A 22,961-nucleotide genomic window follows, 5' to 3' on the forward strand; every position below is an offset into this window, starting at 1 on the left:
CAGCCTCCGCATGGGGGAAGTTTGTGATAATAATAATAATAATAATAATAATAATAATAATAATAATAATAATAAGATATTTGGAACACATCAATGCAATCAAATATAATAAATTTTCATGTATCGGCCAACATATGGTCGATTACAATCATAAATTCACGAACATTGAACTAGACTTGGACACTCTTGAAATAGCTAACAAGGGCCCTCTGCTTAATATAATCGAGAATTTTTACGTACATCTGGACCAGTACTTTAACGCTAACTATAACCTTTACGAAATAACTGAGAAGTTTAATATTTGATTTATTCATTACCTATTTCAGAAAAAACAAGTTAGCAGATCAAAAATCTTTCTTTAAGTCAATTAAAGGTCCTCCGCCAACACAATCGCCATCACTTCCCATTTCCTTGCTCCTCCCTTCACTAACGTCTTCCCTTCCTATTCCACGCCATTCTCATTCCCTTCGTTGCACTCCACCGGTCCGTGCAAGGCGAGTACTCGTCGTTTTCTCTTTTCGTTCTTCGCCATTCCCGTCCTTAAAATATCTTGCGTTAATTCTAACTTTTTCATCATCAGGTTCTATTGGTTCCAACTTGGATTGGGAATATTCCTCACACTACAGCAATAATTCATTATATTTTAAGAATATCGCATGGTTTTATCTAGATTTAATTTCTGTAGCAGAAATACTGGACCTCAAGCAAGACAGATACCTTCTGCGCCAATGTTCAGCTTTCAATTCTCCACCTGAAGATATACTCTGAATTCTAGAACTCAATAGAAGCATCTGGACTTTGCATTCAATCAGCATTTTACGTGTTTAAAGTGCAATTTTAGAGTATTCACTAACAAGGGCATATTTTAATCATTATTGTAATAACTGTATGATAATTATTCTTACAGTCTAATTGTAATTGACGTAAATCCTAAAAAAATTATTTGTCACTGAAAAGTAAAACATTTTATCTGTAACAGTTCATCAATCCACCATTTTATATGTACATTATTGCATTACATACACAGTTCATTCTTTTAAATCTTATTTCCACAATGTAATTCTGTCTTAGGACTTCGGCAAATCCACAAGTGTATCTTAGTTAGGCTGATGATGACCCATATAGGGTCGAGACTAGTCCCTTGAAAATATATTGTAATGTATTTATAAACATTGCAATTACTGTACAGTATTGAGTAGGTGGAATAAACTTTGTATATATGTTATCTACGGTATTTGAATTAAGTAAGAATGTGATACACCTGAACATTTGGCGGAGTACACTGATTTCGGAGGATAGTTTATATTTTCTCGTGGGTAATTAAATTCCGGAAAGGCTGTTCCCACGTAAATTTGTAGTGAGAAGGTTATCATTTCTCTACGTGCACTTGAAATATGTTTTCGTGAGACATATATGGTTAGGTTAGGTGACACTGTTAGAGGAAGAAAACTGGAATGGTCGCCACAGAAGCTTCTGGAGTGATACCATAATTTTTTTTTTCAGAATGAAATTAAAAGTACACTTTCAGGTATTATCGGAGTTTGGAAAATAATATACGAACAAGCCATAGTGTGGAAATCATACGCGAAAACACAAGTTTTGAACAAACTTATTGTTTCATACCGATTGTAATGTGTATGGGCTAGTTCCCAACTTTTACGAAAAATCTGATACAGCGACAATCCATTATAGCGAGTAAACTTTCGCTGTTATGAATTCCTGCTGTAACGGACTTCTACTGTATTTAAATGTGAATTCATTCACAGTTTCTAATTTTACACACAAGGGTTTTTTTTTTTATTTTTATTTTTTACATTAGAGCATTAAACATTTCTGAATAAAAGATAATTGATAGAAAATGCTCACCATTCTCGAGTCCATGACAGCCTTCGCCATGAACTTGCCCAGGAAGCGGAACTTGCTCTTGACCTTCGCCACTTGGTTGGACTTGGTGGTGCGACCCAGCGGCAGAGGGAAGAGTCCCACAGGGGAGTGGACATAGCTCGTGCTGTTGGGGCCACTGGAGGGTGGCTCCTGACGTTCCCCATGCCACAACTCCAAGTCTGCTCTCTGCATCTCCCGGGACACCAAAGCGTAGAACTCTAACGTAGGGCCTAGCCCTGTTCCCACCTAAAAACATGTTTAAAGGGCTTCATATCTTCCTCTGTCTTCACCAAAAATTACACTACTTTGTTATAGATACAGCAGAACCCCTCTTTTAATTAGCAAAATTCAAGCTCTCCCGTCATTCCCACCATTTTTTATTCACACCCTTTAATTTTCCTATACTCACAATTACATTTTTACCTGCTATTTACATATATGAAAGACAGAGTGCGCGTGTGCATGTACATCTGTCAAATAATTCTTGGATGAAAAAAAATATATATATAAAAATTTCCAGAGGTCAACACAGCTTCAGGTATTAACAGGACTCAATGGGTGCAGTTGGCTAGCACTGAATTGTGTCAAATGCCGATGTGGATCACATTTTGAAATATCCGAGGCTTTTAGCTACACTTCTCATAAATGCACCACAGTGCCGTCCAATCTCTGAATCTATGATCAGCTGCTACAGTTATCGTAAACATAGCAGTTATCTTACATGAATGCAGCTCTGAACTCACCTCATCGTGGTATTGCACTTCAAGAAGAGCACGAGATGTTGCTAGCTCCTGCATCAGGTGCTCAGCCTGCTTCAGGATGTCGTCTCGCGAGATGACCCGCTTCCGACGATCCAAACGCGGTGTCACCCGTTCCTGCGAATCTGAACTGCTCAGCTCTGGAGTAGAGTCCAACAGCCGCTGTAAGGCTCTGTCGCGATCGAAGGACGTGGCGTAGAACAGCAACTGTCGGGTCTCAAAGGGAAACAAGAACGGGCTGTTGAGAGAAGAGTGACGTGAGAACACAAACGATGATACACAGACAACACATGTTCAGCAAGTACAGAGAAATATGGGAGTCTCACCAAACAGCTGCAATCTGCTGCAACCAGGACGGTAAGTTGCCAGTCATAATCACCAGAGGATCCTGCAGCTGCCGACTCGCTTTGGCAGCCACCTTGCTATTCACAAACTCCTGAAACACACATCTCCCCGATTTATTACCATGGTACTTCCTAAAAAGTAAATTTGCCTTACATCACATTAACATAGATAGGTCTTATTGTGACGATGGGATAGGAAGCAGCCGTGGCCTTATATCCGAAACTGTTTACAGTCTAGTAGGAATTAATCTGAATACAGTAACTTATTCACCTAATACACACTTTTAATCTTTGACAAAAGCTAACATGCTCTCCTTTCCGTTTTATACGTTGCTTTACACAAGTCTTGAGGACATTTTTGAGTTTATCTTGAAACCACACTGTAACTAGAAACTATCATGCACATTTTGTGGAACAGTCAAGTTTGTGAGTCTCCTGTTGCAAACAGCCAACATGTTTTCTGTTGGGGATTAATGTCGGAGGAGTTCCCTGACCACTAATATTGTTCTCACAAGAATTTCTTCACTTTCTTTGAAGTATGGCAAGGAGCCAAATTTTGCTTAACAATCCAATGTCACCATCTGGAAAACTTCTGCAACTCGCCAAACACTCTCCTTAACACAAGTCCCAATTCCCATCGTATTAAATGTATATAAAAATACCTCGCTTACCGGGACACGAATGTTTGCTATTACCACTTAGTACGATCACATTTTATCCAGCCCTGAAAATATATATCACCACTTGTAAATGGAATGTGATTTACAACCCAGATACGAGCCTTCACCGCAGGAGGCAGGTCGGGGAAAGTTGCGCGACATACATGTGTGCATTTTACGTAGTTTATGTACAGGTACAGTGAAAGCAGTATCTACAGTTCTTCACGAGTACTGAAAGGTGTGAAAAACACAAGAGAGCAAATAACATTGTATTACATTTTCTTGCTATTTGCTTTACGTCACACAGACACAGATAGGTCTTATGGCGACGAAGGGATAGGAAAGGTCTAGGAGTGGGAAGGAAGCGGCCGTGGACTTAATTAAGATACAGTCCCAGCATTTGCCTGGTGTGAAAATGGGAAACCACGGAAATGATCTTCAGGGCTGCCGATAGTGGGGTTAGAACCCAGTATTTCATAGCTGCACGACCCTAATCCCGCGGCCAACTCGCCCGGTCATTGCATTAAAAGGTGTATGGAAAAACAAAACAACAAATACGACATTTACATTTGGGGCCCATAAAAGTAGTGGTGTATTTTTTTTTAAAACAAATATAGTTGCAGTTAGTTGAAGGCTTATAGTTTTGGACCGAAGAATTATGAAAGTTTTCTGGTCACTCTTTGGACATAAATAATTTGGAGGTTACAATGCGTGAGATGACGACTTTGGCCATGAACTTGAACGTGACAACACTTCTGGAATATCAGTCATTGGCTTCGACCAAACTGAATCGAAGGCGAGGGTTTTGTAACATTCATGCCAACTCTTAAAATGCAGATGCCTGTCCACTTCTTGAAGGATTTTAATTTTGTCATCATTAGTAAGCAACTTCACGACTTGTCCATGTTCATAACTAGGCTATGACAATACAGATAAACACAACACTGGTAAAATTTTATTATGGTCCTAGTCCGTAGTCAGGGTATCACGCAAGAAGTATTCCTTACCCCTCACTGTACCACCAAAATAATAAAATTTCTAACTTTGATTGAAATGTGAAATACAAGCACAAACAGGCTAACTGGCTCATTCAGCAATCACACTGCTCACCGGGAAGCAAATCTGAACTTTAATGAGACTATGGCTTGCTCCCCAAAGATACATTTCAGCAATTCAAGGCCTAGGAGTTGTATCCATTGAAGGCCTATGTATTACTAAAAGTATAAGGAAACTTCAGAATTCTTCAGAAATATATAAACTGTTAAACTAAAAGAATGCATAGAGATCAGCTGCTGTTCAGATGAATACAATCTGCTTTATGTTTCACCGACACAAGTCTTAGGGCAACGATGGGATAGGCTGGGGCCTCAATTACAGCACAGCCCTATATGTCTGGTGTTGACAGTGACACTATCTCCCGAATGCAAGCTCACAGCTGTTTCACTATCAGAGTAGTCTACTGCATTAACTATTTCCTCTTCTCTTAGCCTTTTCCACACCATCTTTACTACTACTACAATCACGGATGATACATTTCGTTGTTCCGCTTCTCCACAGTGCATTCTTGATTCGTGAAAAATATAACAAAAACTGGTACCAAATGCAATCTAACAGAATTGGTTGCTGCATACTACCATGAACAAGTAGACATAACCAAACCCGTAAAAACTGTGGCCAATAATTACAAATTAAATATTATGCTTGACTCCAAAAAAATTACAAACTTGTGACTAATTCTTGGACCTGCCTAACAAAATTGCTTACAAGTTCTGTTCTTCTCATGGAAATTGCAGTATGTCCTATTCCCCTTGTCAGAGTTGCTAGGTAGGCCCTGTCAATCATTACACTTTCTATTCTTGTTGGCTATTATCGGGCCATCTGTAAGCTGAACAGTTCTGAGTTTAAATCCAGGCTTACAAGTGTTGCCTGTGCAATCAAAAACGTTGAACTAGAATTAACGTGACAATGGAAATTAAACTGGATGCCTTTCAGAGACTGGACAAAGGGGAAAAGTGTTAATGAACCTGACATGTATTCAGGTGTTCGACACACTAATATACCCCATTGACTCAAATCAGCTACCCTTTTTTATGCCAATTTAAAGGTTCCAAAACAGGGTGTGCTGCTTCAATGCAGCAAAATTTCAGACAAAATTTTTAGAAGACCTGGGGACATATCGTAACTATTGAAAGTATAATTAAAGATTCCACACTATTGCCACTACAGCTTTTGACTAGGATAATATTTAAGAGGTATCGAGACCAATACATCCATTGTCAAATTAAGCATGGTAAATATTATACAAAACATAGTTAAAAGGAGCAATGATTTTAATACAGCTTCACTGAAAGCCATGTCCGGCTCCATGGCTAAATGGTTAGCGTGCTGGCCTTTGGTCACAGGGGTCCCAGGTTCGATTCCCCACAGGGTTGGGAATTTTAACCATCGTTGGTTAATTTTACTGGCACGGGGGCTGGGTGCATGTGTCGTCATCATTTCATCCTCATCATGAAGCGCAGGTCACCTATGGGAGTCAAATCAAAAGACCTGCAACTGGCGAGCCAAACATGTCCTCTGACACTCCTGGCACTAAAAAGAATGCCATATGCCATTTCATTTTTTTTTTTTCTTCACTGAAAGCCATAACGGAATTTACTGGTCTATTGTTACGTATGACAACATACTGTGATGCTTTAGTTGATTACATCATGTGTTGTGCAAATATTAAAACTGCAGTTTTATAACATTCTGCCAGTTGTGTTCAGACTATGTGGCTTTAAAACAACTACAGTACTACAGGCCGAGATAATAGTCGAAACATAAAACATTATTCAGGGAACGTGTTTCAACCAGCTTATTGCACATCACGACAAAAGAAGAATAGCTTCAATCAGATTTATTTTTCTAAACCGCAAATCTGATGTCAAATTTGTGGTCAGCCTAATTAATGTGCAGGGGATGCGCGTGCTGGACTCCTGCAACAGCTTGTTTGTGTGCCTGGTCTGCGATTCATCCTTCACTTGCTCGCGCATTGTCATGAAGGCCACTGTGAGCTTGACCGCATCCCCGTGATGAACTGGCATTGTGTTATGGATTTACGATTGTCACATATTACTACTAACAGATAGGCTGACATGGTGTTGTCCATAACACACAAAAGTAATCAGTAACACAGTAACGCATACTTTATGAAATGAGTACCTAATGGTGCCTATGTTGTTGAACTTAACTCATGAAATATTTTACCAGAAACACTCTAAATATTTTAACTTATTTACATACGTACAAAAAACTTTTTTCTTTTGCTAGTTGTTTTACGTTGCACCGACACAGATAGGTCTTACGGCGACGATGGACAGGAAAGGGCTAGGAGTGGGAAGGAAGCGGCCGTGGCCTTAATTAAGATACAGCCCCAGCATTTGTCTGGTGTGAAAATTACCAACATCACTGTACAACATAGCTTTTCGTTGCTGGTAGTTTTAATTAGAACACTTGCTGCTCCCTTCTCCTTAGCATGTCAAAATTCACAGCGGACTGGTCAGCAATGCCGATCTAAGAGAGGAGATGCACAAATTCTGCTGCCCTAATCTGCTCACATGGCTGTGAAACTAACTTTAGCCTGGTATTTTTTAGCACAAAGACATTTTCTGCCGCAATGACAGGTTATTGCACCGCATAAACAGAGAAAACCACCCGCAACTTGCTTTGAATAAGTTTCCTGCAATATCGTAGGACTGAGCAATTTCTCGTGCTTTTTAGTTTTAACATTTCGTGAGAAACACTGCAACTGCAGTTGTGTATCTAGCTCGCCCATTCCAGTAACACTTCCCCCACACCTGGGAACTTGCCCTGTTTTGCTGCTTTATATAACTTCTCACTTGTTTTTCGCGAACAGAAAACTCACAGCCCGCTGCTGTTATAATTTTTTTTCTGTGAATGTCACCACTTTTAGCGTGAATGAAGCTGTGTAACTTTCCCCATGACAAATATTTACTACCAAACTCCACAAAGGTGTAGTCCAGATCAGTCCGTTTGTTACTGCAGACACGCCCACAATTTGGATGTGCAGCTCTTAATTGGTGTAACAAATATTCAGTCAAAAATTACGGATGCGAGTGATCTGCAAGTAAATACGGTAATAAGGTGGAAAAGGAAGAGGTCCAAAATCCAGTCCTGATGTGTTTTAGCACAAAGACATTTTCTGCCGCAATGACAGGTTATGAAGTAAATAAATAATTAAGTTTAATTATTCCACCTATTCAATACATAAAGAGATGTTAATAAAGAATTAAATCTGTAAATAAAACTATAGGGACATGTTTCGCCCTTTAATTAAGGGCATCTTCAGCCTAATCTCAATCTGAAAGTTAATTAATCAAGTACCTGATTGTAATTAAAATACATATGAATATGAAGATGATGTTGGAAATGTGTTTCAAATGGTGAGCGAAACTATTGCCAACCATTTCGCGAAATTATAACATGTAATGACAGGTTATAGCGTCGCACTGATAGTTTAAATGAAAGGTGGCAGAGAATGCGAGTGAGGCATTTTATTTGTGGATGAGGCAGCGCAGAGAAAAGGGAATACCCATTTCAGATCATACACAGAGCCCTCAAATTGTATGAGGAATTTCAAGATGAAAAGCCTGGACTTACTGCTTGTGTTGGCTGGTTTGACAGGAGAAGCAGCACTATGGCATTAGACAGCTGAACATTTGTGGTGAAAAACTATCTGCTGACTTGGAAAATTTCCACACATTAATTGAAAAGGAGGGTCTATCTAAGGACAGCATTTAGAATTGTGACGAGTCTGGTCTGCATTTTTAATTTGCCGCCTTGCAGCGGACAGCCATAAGGTCGAACTAGCAATTACAGTGAAACTCTGTTAAGAAGATTTTCAAGGGACTGCAAAAAAAAAAAAACTTCTTAAGCAGGAAACTTCTTAAAAGGGGTAATGCCCAAAAACTTATTCTGTACTGTGAAACACACAGCCAACAGATTTCCTTGTTTGTGAACAATACCGAAATAGGCCGATATATAAGAGCTGCTTACAGAAAGCCACAATATAAAAATTTGATTATCGTGACAATATTTTTAGAGATAAAGTAAAATAATTGAACATACCATATTATAAATATATTTGATAAGAGAAGGGAACATATTAAGTTATATAAAAACGTTGCAAGGTTTGATTATTTTAGCAGGCAGAACCATGTCCTTCCACACTTCCCTTCCCTCCGAACTTACACTCTCTGCTTCGCAACAAATTGTTTTGTAAGCGAAAACCAAAAACCCCATGGCACTACAGCCCTTGAAGGGCCTTGGCCTACCAAGCGACCGCTGCTCAGCCCGAAGGCCTGCAGATTACGAGATGTCATGTGGTCAGCACGACGAATCCCCCTCGGCCGTTATTCTTGGCTTTCTAGACCGGGGCCGCTATCTCACCGTCAGATAGTTTCTCAATTCTAATCACGTAGGCTGAGTGGACCTCGAACCAGGTCCAGGTAAAAATCCCAGACCTGGCCGGGAATCGAACCCGGGGCCTCCGTGTAAGAGGCAGGCACGCTACCCCTACACCACGGGGCCGGCATTGTAAACGATGCCGGCTCGATTTTTAAAGCGTTCCAGCCACCCGCTCGACGCGGTAAAAGGTACCCTTAATTTGCATGAGGCTTTCTCCTGCACAATAGTCCCACTGACAGGTATGTTTAAACTTCGCTGTTGTTTAAACCATATTAGCAGAACTTGTTCTATTTCATCGTACTTTTCAGATTTAACTTCCTTACAATTTGCTGAAGTATTCCCTGCAGAAGCAGATATCTCTTCTTTCTTCGCTATAATATCGTTCAAAGTAGACGGCGGCATCCCCAGCTCCTTTGCCAAAGCAACACGAGAAAGTGTAGATGACGCCACTTTCCTTATAATCTCCACTTGGTCTTTTATTGTTAGTGCCTTTCGCTTGATCTCTTTCCTCTGAGTTGCGCTCATTTTCACTTTAAAAAAAAAGCTTGTACGTTGACATTACAAGTACAACTAACTTCACCTACTCCTATTCATACTAATTACGACGCTACACTATGCTTGGCAATCCGTAGCTTAGGCTTACAAGAAGCAAAGACAAGACGTGTACTAGTTTGTTAGCATGTGCTTTCTATCTTCCTCACACCCCTGACACCTGCTTCAAGGATAACGGCAGCAAATGGGAAATCTAGCAACTTACTCTTAAGAGATTCTTAGAACCTAGGCCTAAATCGCCCCTGCATTCCTACTGGTTGTCACGGCAACGGGCGTAGTTTCTGGCTGTTTCACAAGTACCGCATGGCCAAGCCAGTATTGAGTTTATTTTCCCGCTTCAATCCTCTTCATGCTATAGGTAATGAAGAAAAGAAACACAGGTTCGAAGTTGGTAGAAATTAGTGCATGGAAATGTATCCGGGGTATTACGTGGGAGAGATAAAGGTGCAGTAGCAACGCTAGCACATCTAAACGTAAAAAGTTTCTTTCCCCGCGAGAATTTTATTTCATGTCTCCTCATCCTTGTGCTACGTTCTAATAATGTGATGTAATAATTACGAGTAACACGATAATACAATGTTTAGCTCGTATAAAGGTAAAATTAAAAATAACTTTCAATTTTATGCCAACACGTGGTATTGCAATGCCTATGTGTGCCTCCCTCAACACCCAGTTGTCTGTCAATATTCGTTCAACTTCGTACACGATCGGGATCTTTCGGTCGGCTGTTTGGCGGCATGTGTATCAGCTGGCTGCTGGCAAATCGGCTGTTTCCTGCATAGAGTCGCGAAGTTGTTTTTATTCATCTCACTAATAATAGACACGGAAAATCTTATCAGTTTAGTTCAAAAACGTAATTTCCTCTACGGCAAGGCCCACAAGTATTATTGCAACAACGTAAGACAGAATGCCTGGAAGGAAATAAGCAAGGGAATGAAAAGTCAGACAGGTTAGAATATTCAGTTTTGTGGTAGGTTAACAGTAATGTTGTGGGCAAATGCACTTTACGGTTTTTAATTAATGTTTAGGCCACCTCGATTAATGACTTCACCCTGTCGCGGCCCGCAAATTACTGCATTAAAGTTTTATCAAATCATTCATTGCGTACTTTATGTTTCTTACGTAGAATCCCGTTCGATTTTATTCCGCTAGATGGAACGGTGGAGTGGAAATTTTGACTGATGGGTTCGATTCGATTCCACAAGTCGAGAGTGAGCATCTGCTGTCCGTGTTGTCATAGCGCGACGTCATATGGCCGTGGCAGGCCCGCACATGTTCCGTGACACCAGACACACACCGCGAGCGCGCGCACGGTCTAACACAGGGTGCAACTTGCGCAGAGACTGGAGGGTTCTAACCACGGGCTGCTTTGAGCGGACGTTTTCTATCTCAAGGGGCTCTAAAATCTGAACTGTTTAAGCGGGAAATATATTTACAACAGAACACTTTAAACGGGAAAAATATACATATGTCTTAATGCAACTGATCAAGGGACCAAGAATATCACACTTCTTAGGCGGGAAAACTTCTTATGCGGGAACTTCTTAACCGAGTTTCACTGTATTGGCAAATCGAAAAATTCTTGGGCATTTAAAAATGTATAATGTCCATTAATGAGACTGACATCCGTCAACTGCCTGTATGGTACAGGAATAAGTGAAATGCATGGATTAATGGAGCTATTTCTAAGGACTGGTTTTATAAGGAGTGTGTTACTTTGGTAGAAAAGTTACTAAAATGAAAATACCTGCCATTCCCATCCCACCCTGATGCAGAATAGTTACCAAGACAAAGATATAAGAGCCATGCTTCCCCCGGCTAACGTAACTTCCGTGTGTTCACCAATGTACCAGGGAATTTTGGAAGCATTGAAGAAGGGATACAGATGAGAACTTCTTTCATCTCTTGTCTTAGCCTTGGAGGAAGGGTGCAACATTATTGATCAACTAAAGAAAATAGACATGTCAAACTTTGAATGAAAATGTGCATATAAGCCTCCTTCGTTCCTGGAGAAAGTTGCTGATCATTCAGGAAATGAGTTTCAAGAAAGCAGGGAAGAGAATGAAAATTACGAAATAGTGGGCTTATTGAAGAAAATTCCAGGCTGCAAAGATGTTACTACTGGTGATGTTGGTGAAGAGATGGAACACGAAAACTATTTACTTTAAGATGAATCTGAAGATGAATAGATGGAAGACGATGGAAAAATGAAAAAGATGACTCACAGTCAAGCAATACAGGCCACAGAAGAAGCTAGAGAAGCTAGATGTATCTGCTATGGCATTTTGTTTCTCCATCGCCTACGTGATGTTGCACAAAGACTAAATAAGTGCAAGAAATAGTTATGCGTTACAATACTTTTCCTACGATGAACTAGTAATTTCTTCATTTTAGTATGAAAGTTTCTTTTTAATTTTTAATAGTTTTAGGGTATGTTGTGAATAACCCATCCCTTCTTCCACAAAGCTCAACATTTTGGAAACTACACATAGGGTCCACGCCAAGTTTGCGGGACTCCACTGTACAAGGACAACTTCCTAAAACCAAATGCTAGCAAAACACGGGTCGATCTTTTGAACTGTGCTTCAGGGAGTTCTCCTCAGCCATCAAGTACCCAGCTTTACCGTTCACTCAAGACACTTATCATTCCGTTGACTTAAAAGTTAGACCAAGGAACAGGTTACTTAGCACATTAAGAAGGTCCACTTGGGGAGCAGGGATCTTCTTGGCTGAGGTCGTGAAGGTGTGCTCGGTTCACATGGAAGGACAGAGATTCCCTGTCAGGGAGTTGAAAAATTTCAGAAACAACATATAGACTTCTGGACGTACACATGGCCGTGAGGCTCAACAAAGAGCATCATGAGGTTTTACCACTACCTCACTTTGTGCAGAGGTTACCAATCCTCCAAGGGACCTTCATGGCCTGTAGAGACTGCCTGGCTTTGCTTGGGGAGCACATTCAGCAAGTGTGCAGCTGAGTATGCTTGTCCTGTGTGGGCCAACTCTTGGCATGCCTGTCCAAATGGTATAACACCAACCTCTGTTTGGCGGCAAGTAGCAGTTTAAGTAGGAGACAAGATTCACCAACAGCTAAGCCAATCGCTCTCAGGAACCAGCACAAGCACCAACAGTGTATCAGCAGAGCGGACTAACGCTGGTATGGCAAGAACTAGATTTTTTCAAGATCTCTATCATTGCGCTGTGCAAACCGAGCGTTAATGACAAGGCTATAGTACTGGAGCGACAAAACTTTAAAGGAGATATGGATTGGTCAAGTGCTCAGAGACATTTCAGAGTATTAGGATTGCACAAGGAAAGCACAAACCTGCTGGCTGATGATAGGCACATAGTCAACGCTGCGGTAAAGGGTCCCCCAGTAACGATTGAGGGCGTGCAGTACTCGCAGTAAACATAACACCTCCAGTGAAGCATCCTGTATCGTCACAGTGTCCGGCAACTGAGGCGTCAGGAAAGACGTTAGTGGAGATTGTGGAGGTGGTACAAATCCCTCTGAAAAGAGAGTAATCGCACTACAGACAGCTACTGACGGAAGGTATATCAACGGGTAATATGAAGAATAGAACTTACCATTCCAAAGGTCATCACTCTTGCGGCCCCGGGAATTAGCCTTTGTGCTCGTCCCTTTCCCCTTGCGACCCGACGAGCAGCTTGTACCAGGCTTGCTGTTTGCCACTACCTCTTCTTCAGGCATGGGACTAATAACAGAGAAAACCCGTAGTGAATGCTTCATATCCACACATCAATAAAGAACTGATAAAGGAAGGAAAATTGGTTTTTGCTGAAGTTTATACAACAGGTTTCCTATTACAGTAGAACCTTGATAATTCTAAATTCTAAATTAATCAGTTAATTCAAAATCCCACCTATTTCGACGAGAGCATGCTAGTGTGTCTCAAGTATTATTACAATATTATAAGTCCACCTGTTCAATACAATACAATATGATCCACTATTTCATATGGTCAAATATTTTTTTATACATAATACATAAAAGTCAAAGGTACATGTTTCACCCTCCTTACGGGCATCATCAGCCTATATCAATCTTAAAAATAATACATATACTTATAAATTATAGGTTAAAATGTTGAAAAATGATTTCGTAAAACATTATACAATAACATCTAAAACAGCGATAATGCGCCAAAGTATGTTAAAAGAGAGTGAATTAACAGTTTTGAAGATTAAAACGTGATTAAACATGAAATTTTGAGAGTTTAAAACTAAAATGGATCCATATTTTTATAATATCATTAAGACTGTGATGGCCTTCAGTGTAAACACAATCATCAAAGGGGGATGTTTCTTCAATTCCCAAGTTGAATCCAAGGTGGTAAGATCATGCTAGTGTGCGGAGAAGCAGAATTTGCGAAAACTGCTGATGCCGAAAGTTGGCGAAAAAGCATGGCCCATATAATGAAATCGTACAAGGGTGGAGGGGGTCATTGTACAGTGTTGCAATGCAGACAGAAACGAGAGACACTCTCCCTTTTCATAGGAAAGTTCAAATTTAAGTTAAAAGAAGGTATATAATAGTTCCACCTTTCAATACTATTAAAATAAATGTAATTTTACATTCCTATTCAATTAAAATAGGTACCGGTTTCGATCAGTATTCATGGTCATCATCAGCCAATTACAAATAACTATAAAACAATGCATAGAAAAATAAAATGCGAAGTTTAAAAATTCTGTTTGGTTTCTGCTAGTGAAGCACTAAAATCTTCCAGGAGCACTGTGCGTTGAGATTTTAAAGTTACGTGGAAGTCTAAAGTCAAATACGTATTTTTAATTGTAGTTTATGAGGCACTGTATAATTTTAAGTATCAGTAATGCGTGTGTATGAAGAAGTCCTAGATCAAATACATTGAAATGGCGTATGGCTTTTAGTGCCGGGAGTGTCCGAGGACAAGTTCGGCTCACCAGTTGCAGGTCTTTTGAGTTGACTCCCGTAGGCGACCTGCACGTCGTGATGAGAATGAAATGATGATGAAGACGACGCATACACCCAGCCCCCGTGCCAGCGGAATTAACCGATTGCGGTTAAAATTCCCGACCCTGCCGGGAATCGAACCCGGGACCCCTGTGACCAAAGGCCAGCACGCTAACCATTTAGCCATGGAGCCGGACATCAAATACATTATTAAGATATATGTTAGAGAGCACTGTGTATGAAGAAGAATCAAATACGCACTTAAACGTAGTACGGAGTAAGTACTTGAAGAGTTCAGTTGCAGTTTATGAGGCACTGTATAACTTGAGAAATTAGCACTGCGTGTTGATAGATCCAAAAATTATGTAAAGTCCTTTCTTCAGTTGAGAACACCCTGCCTTTAACCCTTTTATTAATTTTGGTTTATGGTCTCACATGTGTCACTGAGAATCTTAATTTTGCCTGGTTTGTTCTTGAGATCATTTAGTGTAATTTGGAGTTCATTAATAACTTCTTAATTTCTGTGATTCATTTAATCCCGGTATTGCTATCCCATAACTTTTCTACTACAGTGAAACTGTTAAGAAGTTTTTCAAGGGACTGCAAAAAAAAAAGTTCTTAAGCAGGAAACTCCTTAAAAGGGGTAACGCCCAAAAACTTATTCTGTACTTTGAAATACATGTTAAACTCACAGCCAACAGATTTCCTGGTTTGTAAACAATACCGAAATAGGCCGATATATAAGAGCCGCTAACAGAAAGCCACAATATAAAAATTAGATTATCATGACAATACTTTTAGAGATAAAGTAAAATAATTGAACATATCGTATTATAAAGATATTTTATTTAATTTTACCCTGTGGCAAGATTCTCCCTTCAAAACTAGAGACATATCCGGAATAAGCAGGTAAAAAAGTGTGAATTCATCGAGATTAAAAACGTTGCAAGATTTGCTTATTTTACCAGGCACAACCATTTCCTTCCACGCTTCCCTTTCCTCCACACACACACACTCTCTCTGCTTCACCACAAATTGTTTTGTAAACGATGCTGGCTCGATTTTTAAAGCGGTCCAGCCACCTGTTTGACGCGGTAAAAGGTACCCTTAAAATGCATGCAATTTTTCGGCTTTCTCCTTCACAACAGTCCCACTGAAAGGTATGTTTAAACTTCGCTGCTGTTTAAACCATATTAGCAGAGCTTGTTCTATTTCATCGTACTTTTCAGATTTAACTTCCTTGCAATTTGCTAAAGTATTCCCTGTAGAAGTAAAGATCTCTTATGCTGTTCAAAGCAGACGGCGGCATCCCCAGCTCCTTTGCCAAAGCAACACGGGAAAGTGTAGACGACTCCACTTTCCTTATAATCTCCACTTTGTCTTTTATTGTTAGTGCCTTTCGCTTGATCTCTTTCCTCCGAGTTCCGCTCATTTTCACTTAAAAAGTTTGTACGTTGATATTACAAGTACAACTAACTCCACCGACTCCTACTCATACTAATTACGACGCTACACTATGATTGGCAATCCGTAGCTTAGGCTTACAAGATGCAAAGACAAGACGCGTACTACAGTTTGTTAGAATGTGCTTTCTATCTTCCTCACACCCCGACACCTGCTTAAATGATAACGGCAGCAAATGGGAAATCCGGCAACTTATTCTTAGAGATTCTTAGAACCTAGGCCTAAATCTCCCCTGCATTCCTACTGGTTGTCACGGCAACGAGCGTAGTTTCTGGCTGTTTCACAAGTACCGCATGGCCAAGCCAATATTGAGTTTATTTTCCCACTTCAATCTTCTTCACGCTAGAGGTAATGAAGAAAAGAAACACGTTCGAAGTTGAAGAAATGAGTGCATGGAAATGTATCTTGGGGATTACGTGGGAATGATAAAGTCGCAGTAGCAATGCTAGCACATCTAAACGTAAACAGTTTCCTTTCCCGCGAAAATTTTATTCATGTCTCCTCATCCTTGTGCTATGTTCTAATAATGATATAGATGTTGATTAACACACGGAATCTGAAATATTTGTCCTGAATGAGTAAATTTATAATACCAATATAAATGGTCCATTATTGGACATTATAAATTTTCCAGCTAACTCATTCTTGGTTGTCAGCGTTTCGCCCTCGTGTGCTAGGGTGGGCTCATCAGTTGGTACCTAGCACACCTATCATCTGATGGCCAAGCAGGCATCAATTTTTGGTGATGAAACAAAGTCTCTCGGTGCATTGGCACTGCCGGTGGTTCCAGTTAGCCTACGCAGTGGCCTCCACGGTATGCACTAGCCAGCGTCTTGGTAGGTGTGCTAGGTACCAACTGATGAGCCCACCCCAGCACACGAGGGCAAAACGCTGGCAACCAGGAATGAGTTAGCTGGAAAATGTATAATGTCCAATAATGGACCATTTATATTGGTATTATACGTTCTAATAATGTGATGTAATAATTACGAGTGACACGATAATACAATGTTTAGCTCGTATAAAGGTAAAATTAAAAATAACTTTCAATTTTATGTCAACAAGTGGTATTGCAATGCCTGTGTGTGCCACCCACCAACACCCAGTTGGCTATCAACATTCGTTCAACTTTGTAGACGATCGGGATCTTTTGGCCGGCTGTTTGGCGGCATGTGTATCAGCTGGCTGCTGGCAAGTCGGCCGTTTCCTGCATAGAGTCAGGAAGTTGTTTTTGTTCACCTCACTAAAAATGGACACGGAAAATCTTATCAGTTTAGTTCAAAAACGTAATTTCCTCTACAAGACCCATAGGTATTATTGCAACAACGTAAGAGAGAATGCCTGGAAGGGAATAAGCAAGGAAATGAAAAATCAAACAAGTTATAATATTCAATTTTGTGGTACATTAAAAGTAATGTTGTGGATAAATACACTTTACGGTTTTTAATTCATGTTTAGGCCACCTCGATTAATGACTTTACCCTGTAGCGGCCTGCAAATTACTCCATTAAAGTTTTATCAAACCATCCATTGCATGCTTTATGTTTCCCACGTAGAATACCATTCGATTCTATTAAGGTAGATGGAACTGATGAGTTCGATTCGATTCCACAAGGTGAAAGTGAGCATCTGGTGTCCCTGTTGTCATAACATGACGTCGTATGGCCTTGGCAAGCCCGCACAAGTTCCGTGACACGAGAGACACACAGCGAGCGCGCGAACGGTCTACCACACTGTGCAACTTGCACGGAGACTTGAGGGGTCTAACTATGGGCTGCTTTGAGCGGACGTTTTCTATCTCAAGGGGCTCTAAAATCTGAACTGTTTAACCGGGAAATATATTTAAAACAGAACACTTTAAACGGGAATAATATACATATATCTTAATGCAACTGATCAAGGGACCAAGAATATCACACTTCTTAGGCGGGAAAACTTCTTATGTGGGACTTCTTAACCGAGTTTCACTGTAATTCAAGTTTCTGGTGTTCTAAAAAGATGTCCAACAAATAAGATGCATTTCTTTCTAACTGTGCTCAACACTCGTTCAATTTCGTTATAAACTGTGTTATGTAAAGCTTTCTCCAATGGCCATTAACTTGATATTGTTTAACTGAACACCTAATTATTATTCTTTCTATCTTAAGTACTTCAGTTGTATTAGTAGTTACTATGCCAAATACCGATTCAAATTTGCAAATTTAATTATAGAAACTGGAAATTAATGATTCATTCATTTATTTTGAACATAAAGACATAAGTGACAACAAAGTAAATCACAGGACATATACATGGATATATCATGAATCATCAAAAAATCATCTAAACAGCTTCAAAACTTTGGCAAGTACTACAAAATTTGCAGTAAAACCTAATATTTTGCATTAATTTACATTGGCAATTTTAGCAATACTACAGCATTTTAGTTTGGCAGCTAAAGGATTAAAAGATGTGAAAAACATAAGAAATATGAACACCTTTTGCACTAGGGCTTATACAAGTATCAATAAAGTACAGTAGGTACTTCCTTTGCAAAACAGCTGTGTAATGTTGAATTGTTAGTTTAAGACTTATATTTCCGACCAGTGGGTTATTAAACATAGTTTTCTTGTCACATTCTCTGCCCAATTACGAGGTTACACGCTCTCGCATCTGAGAAAACTGTTTTGGCCATCAACTTGAATACACAATCACTTCGGCAATACCCAACATTGGTTCGGACCAGCTCGCCACACCTGTGTGTGTTGTGTGTTAGCAGTCCAACTAGCGGTTTCTATTTTTGTAGGAATGGTACACTGCATTTAATGAACGATATGGATGCCTCATTACTTGTACAGTATTGGAGCTCCGTGATAATGAAACAAATGAGCTGTCGAAGATGCTATAATTGCTGTGTTATATGCTTATTTTAACTTCAGTCACAACACACAGACGTAAGTGTAGGAAACATGCAAGACCAATCAATTCCACCCCCCTGCCCCCTCTCTCTCTCCTGCTGGCTTTCTGAGCATTACAGATCACCTGATCTCACAAACATTTATTGTCAACACCAAAATAAACACTGTACAGTATATACATCAGATCATAATGTATCACTGTCTATATCACAGACATTTAAAAAAAAACACAGGCATATAGAACGCCAAGCTCAATCTTAGTGACATGTGAAAAAATGTCTACAGTGGTTTAGAGATTTAAATCACTTGAACACACGATCATTTACTGGCAATACTGAAAAACATTAACAAAAGTAGTACATATAATAAAAACTACTCACCAGCAAAAAAGGGAACCCCATGTTTTTCAGAAAAAAAAACATCCTGGTCAGTTTCAAACCTTGCACAAATTAAATTAAAACAATACGGCAATGTATCTTACATTAATTAGCTCTTCAGAGAAGCTTCAGCGCAATATGAAGGACATTATTGATAACGACAATCACCACATCAAATTGCTGTTTCCTGTCTATGTACAAGAAAAACCACAAACAGCTATCTTCAAGGTTTATTGCTGTGAATTCTCATGTCTTTTACTCTTGAGGACATTACAGCTTGTCTAAAACAGTCGTGCTATGAAGTCAGGTCATAAAGGCTGCTCCTGAAAATGCAGCAAGGGCTGTAGTATTAGTAGAGGATAGGCACAGAATATATGCTACAACAGGAGGCGTGGTGGTGGTGGTGGTTATTTTTCTAAGAGGAAGTACAGCTAGGCAACAATCCTATAATAAGAGGGAAAAAAATGGAAATGGAAGGAATCGGACACTTCGACAAATGAAGGTACTGGACAAAGAAAGAAAAGGGCAACGAAGAGCCTGAAAAGGAAAGACTCTAGGCTTCAAATGCTCTAATACTGTTGGGGTCAGAAAAGAACAAAAGTTGACCTACGGAGGTCAGAGGCACAAGTGAGTGGAAACAATGCCAGGACTCAGCTTCAGGCCCGTTGCTGCAAACCCACGCTTCCAAGTTAAGAGCCCCTGGGCCCGGTATTGGTCAACTGCCATTATCACTTTCGTGATCGACACGTAACAGCTGTGGAGGTCAGAAATCATTTGCAGCAAGTATGGGGCACAAGCATAATACAAAGGACAGTAGGGAGGAGGTGCTTTGAAGTGAATTTAAAGTCCAAGAAGCCCACCACAGGACTGTGTCTCAGGGATGCAATACAATGCCCATCAAAACTGGACTGTGGAGCAATAGAGCCCAGTGATGTTTACAGATGAATCCACCAGATGGAAGGGAAAAAACCCAGGTAAAATTATTCATCCTGCACTTTCTCAGCAATGGAGGCTGTCATGGTCTGTGCTGTGTACTACTGAGCACGTGTTCGTCGAGAATGGGAGTGTGACAACCCATCAATACATCAAGGAGATTTAAGTGGATCAAGGCCTATCAATAGGGAGAACGTTACCCCAACTAACCCTGACAGTTACACCATACGATTTTCTGACGTGTCGTGCAAATGAATGCCATCTAGTCCTCATAAGGAGGGGAGAGTCATCCGTCTGGTAACTTTAACGTAACTTTAAATAATAGGCTTTGAGTAGCACATGTGGTGTAACTAAAGTGATATTTATACATGTGTTACTGTCAGGGTTAGTATTCAGCCACACCTTACTTTCTCCATACGATGCAAGTGCAATATCAGGTATAACTTGAAAACAATATTCTCTCACCCATGGGTAACTAACACAAATATCGGGCTCGAAACATGATGATTATTATTTTATGATTATGATTATTGTTATTATTATTGTTACTTGTATGTATAGCTATGAAGTGTTACATCATGTTAGTATTTGTATTATTATGATACAATCGCGTTGTGTGTGAGGTTATGAAACTTGTTGTACATAGATATTGATATCAGTTTTGTTAATGTATAATTTGTAATCCATAACTGTGAAACACACTGTAACTTTAAGGCACTAGAATATTCTATACATTGAGATCTATCTATTCAAGAAGGTAGGTTTTTTTGTAATGTAAGTTCTAGAAGTCTGGTCAGGCACCTATATAAAGAGATGATCTTGACGGTGAAATTAGTTGCTGCCGAGTTAGCGTTTGGAAGTTTAGTTACGGTGTAACAAGGTTAGATCTGTAACCACGTGTCTGACATGCTGAAGTAGGCAGTCGGTAGTCATCTGTTTTATTTGTGCATCAATGTTGTCATCTCGATATGCAGCGATTGGCAGTTGTCTTTAGATGGCTGTTTGTGATGTGAATGTTTTGTGTTTGACACCAGTGATTAAGGTTACGTATGTATTTTGTAAATGTATGTGAAAATATTGTATCAACTGACAGCGTCTTTGTGGATACGTTAACTGGCAAGGACTATTGAATCTATTGGACTCGAAAATGAACGACAAGAGGACCGTGGTGATGCTTAAACAGTTAACTTCCTTCATTCAAGACCGGATCGACATCAGAAGAGGGAGCGAATACCCGACCACTGTAAAGGAGATGGAAGTACTACGCAGCCCGCAGTCATGTTCGACCTGCGAAGAAGCTGTGGCAGAGTTTGGTGGACGCGGCGATGTCCACCAGCTGGGAGACAACTGCCAGATCGTCTCAAACAACCAACAAGGCTAGTCACCTCTCTGTCAACACGCGCCACATTGCGAATTCTCCCACAGCTAAGGCTTTATTGAACACCCTATTGGTTGAATCTACGTTCGACAGCTCACGACTACAATCTATTACAAAGATTATTTTAGAAGGAGACAACACTTCTATACTGATGCTTCAAGTGCGTTTTGACCTTATAGATTCACAATTAAGTATTTATTATTTTCCACCTAGTCGATACAATGATTGCTTAACGCAATTTAATGGTTAAAAGTGGTACATGTTTCGTATATTATCAACATCTTCAGGCACATAACACTGTTTAGATGAAAAATATATAAATTGATAAAGTAATGCTTAAGAGGAAGTGTCCTTAAAATTAACATAAGATTGACAACATTAAAACAAACAAAAAACTCAAGTTGAAAATATATAAATTATTTCTACAATTGAAAGCAGTCGTCAAGGAAACACTTGTACAATATTCCATAGAGAAAATGTCCTAAGTGAATATTCTTTTCCTAATAATTCATGAAAAAAAGGTCAATTTTAAATTAAAAATTATATAATTTATAAGTAATTATCAAAATGAAGAAATCCAGATATCACAATGTGGCTCTTATTATTAATGTAGATGAAAATAACTAATTCCTAGTTGTCAATTCTTATTAAGACTGCTTTCCTTTGGAGCAGTAACTCCTGTCATTCTTTCACAGTTTTGTGTCTAGTATAAAGTTACTGTTCTTCCTTGCTCTTGCACCTGAGGAGGTGGAGGAGCGGGGGATATAGGTGTGTCAAGAACTTCCTTGCTATCACCTATAGCTTCAACTGAGGAGGAATAAGTTGTAGGGCTATCTGTAGGTGGAGAAATTCCAATTCTTTTTTCGTGATCTTTCTCAAGCATTTTCAAATACAGGGTGGCCCACTTAAACCTTTCACCGCAGATATAACTGGAACAACAAGAGATATTGAAAAATGACTTTCAAGGGCATGAAGGCAGGGAAGGGGCTATTTAATATAAATACTATGAGTCAGTCTAAAACTTAGGAAAATAGTATTTTCAACATCAACTTACGTTTTTTTTAAATGGACACCCTGTATTATTTCATAAGCAACCGTTAATATGAAAAATAACATACGTAATGGTGTTTGTTTCATCGCAATAGGTCAATTACATCCCGAGATATTGCAACGTGAAGTTGACGCTTGAGATAAACGAAACGCGCAGCAGTTGCACATCCCGAGATTCCAGCACGAATCTCACGGTCCTCTTACTCGCGATATGATTGCCGTACTACAATGCGACAGGCACTATA

At 39.7% G+C, this 22,961-nt stretch overlaps 1 protein-coding gene across 17 annotated transcripts in view; it reads right to left on the minus strand.

Moving 5' to 3' along the window:
- ctrip (E3 ubiquitin-protein ligase ctrip) overlaps nucleotides 1-22,961 on the minus strand; it is a 322,022-nt gene that overhangs the window by 59,642 nt on the left and 239,419 nt on the right. For all 17 annotated transcript variants that reach the window (XM_067157963.2, XM_067157962.2, XM_067157961.2 and 14 more), the window contains 5 exons: nucleotides 13,252-13,379; nucleotides 12,989-13,173; nucleotides 2,969-3,078; nucleotides 2,628-2,880; nucleotides 1,867-2,130 (listed from right to left, as the gene is read on the minus strand). In XM_067157963.2, coding sequence (XP_067014064.2) covers nucleotides 1,867-2,130; nucleotides 2,628-2,880; nucleotides 2,969-3,078; nucleotides 12,989-13,173; nucleotides 13,252-13,379 — 940 coding nt within the window. The remainder of the gene's footprint in view (nucleotides 1-1,866; nucleotides 2,131-2,627; nucleotides 2,881-2,968; nucleotides 3,079-12,988; nucleotides 13,174-13,251; nucleotides 13,380-22,961) is intronic.

This window comes from Anabrus simplex, chromosome 14, assembly GCF_040414725.1.
Source record: "Anabrus simplex isolate iqAnaSimp1 chromosome 14, ASM4041472v1, whole genome shotgun sequence".
In the NCBI taxonomy this organism is placed as follows: domain Eukaryota; kingdom Metazoa; phylum Arthropoda; class Insecta; order Orthoptera; family Tettigoniidae; genus Anabrus; species Anabrus simplex.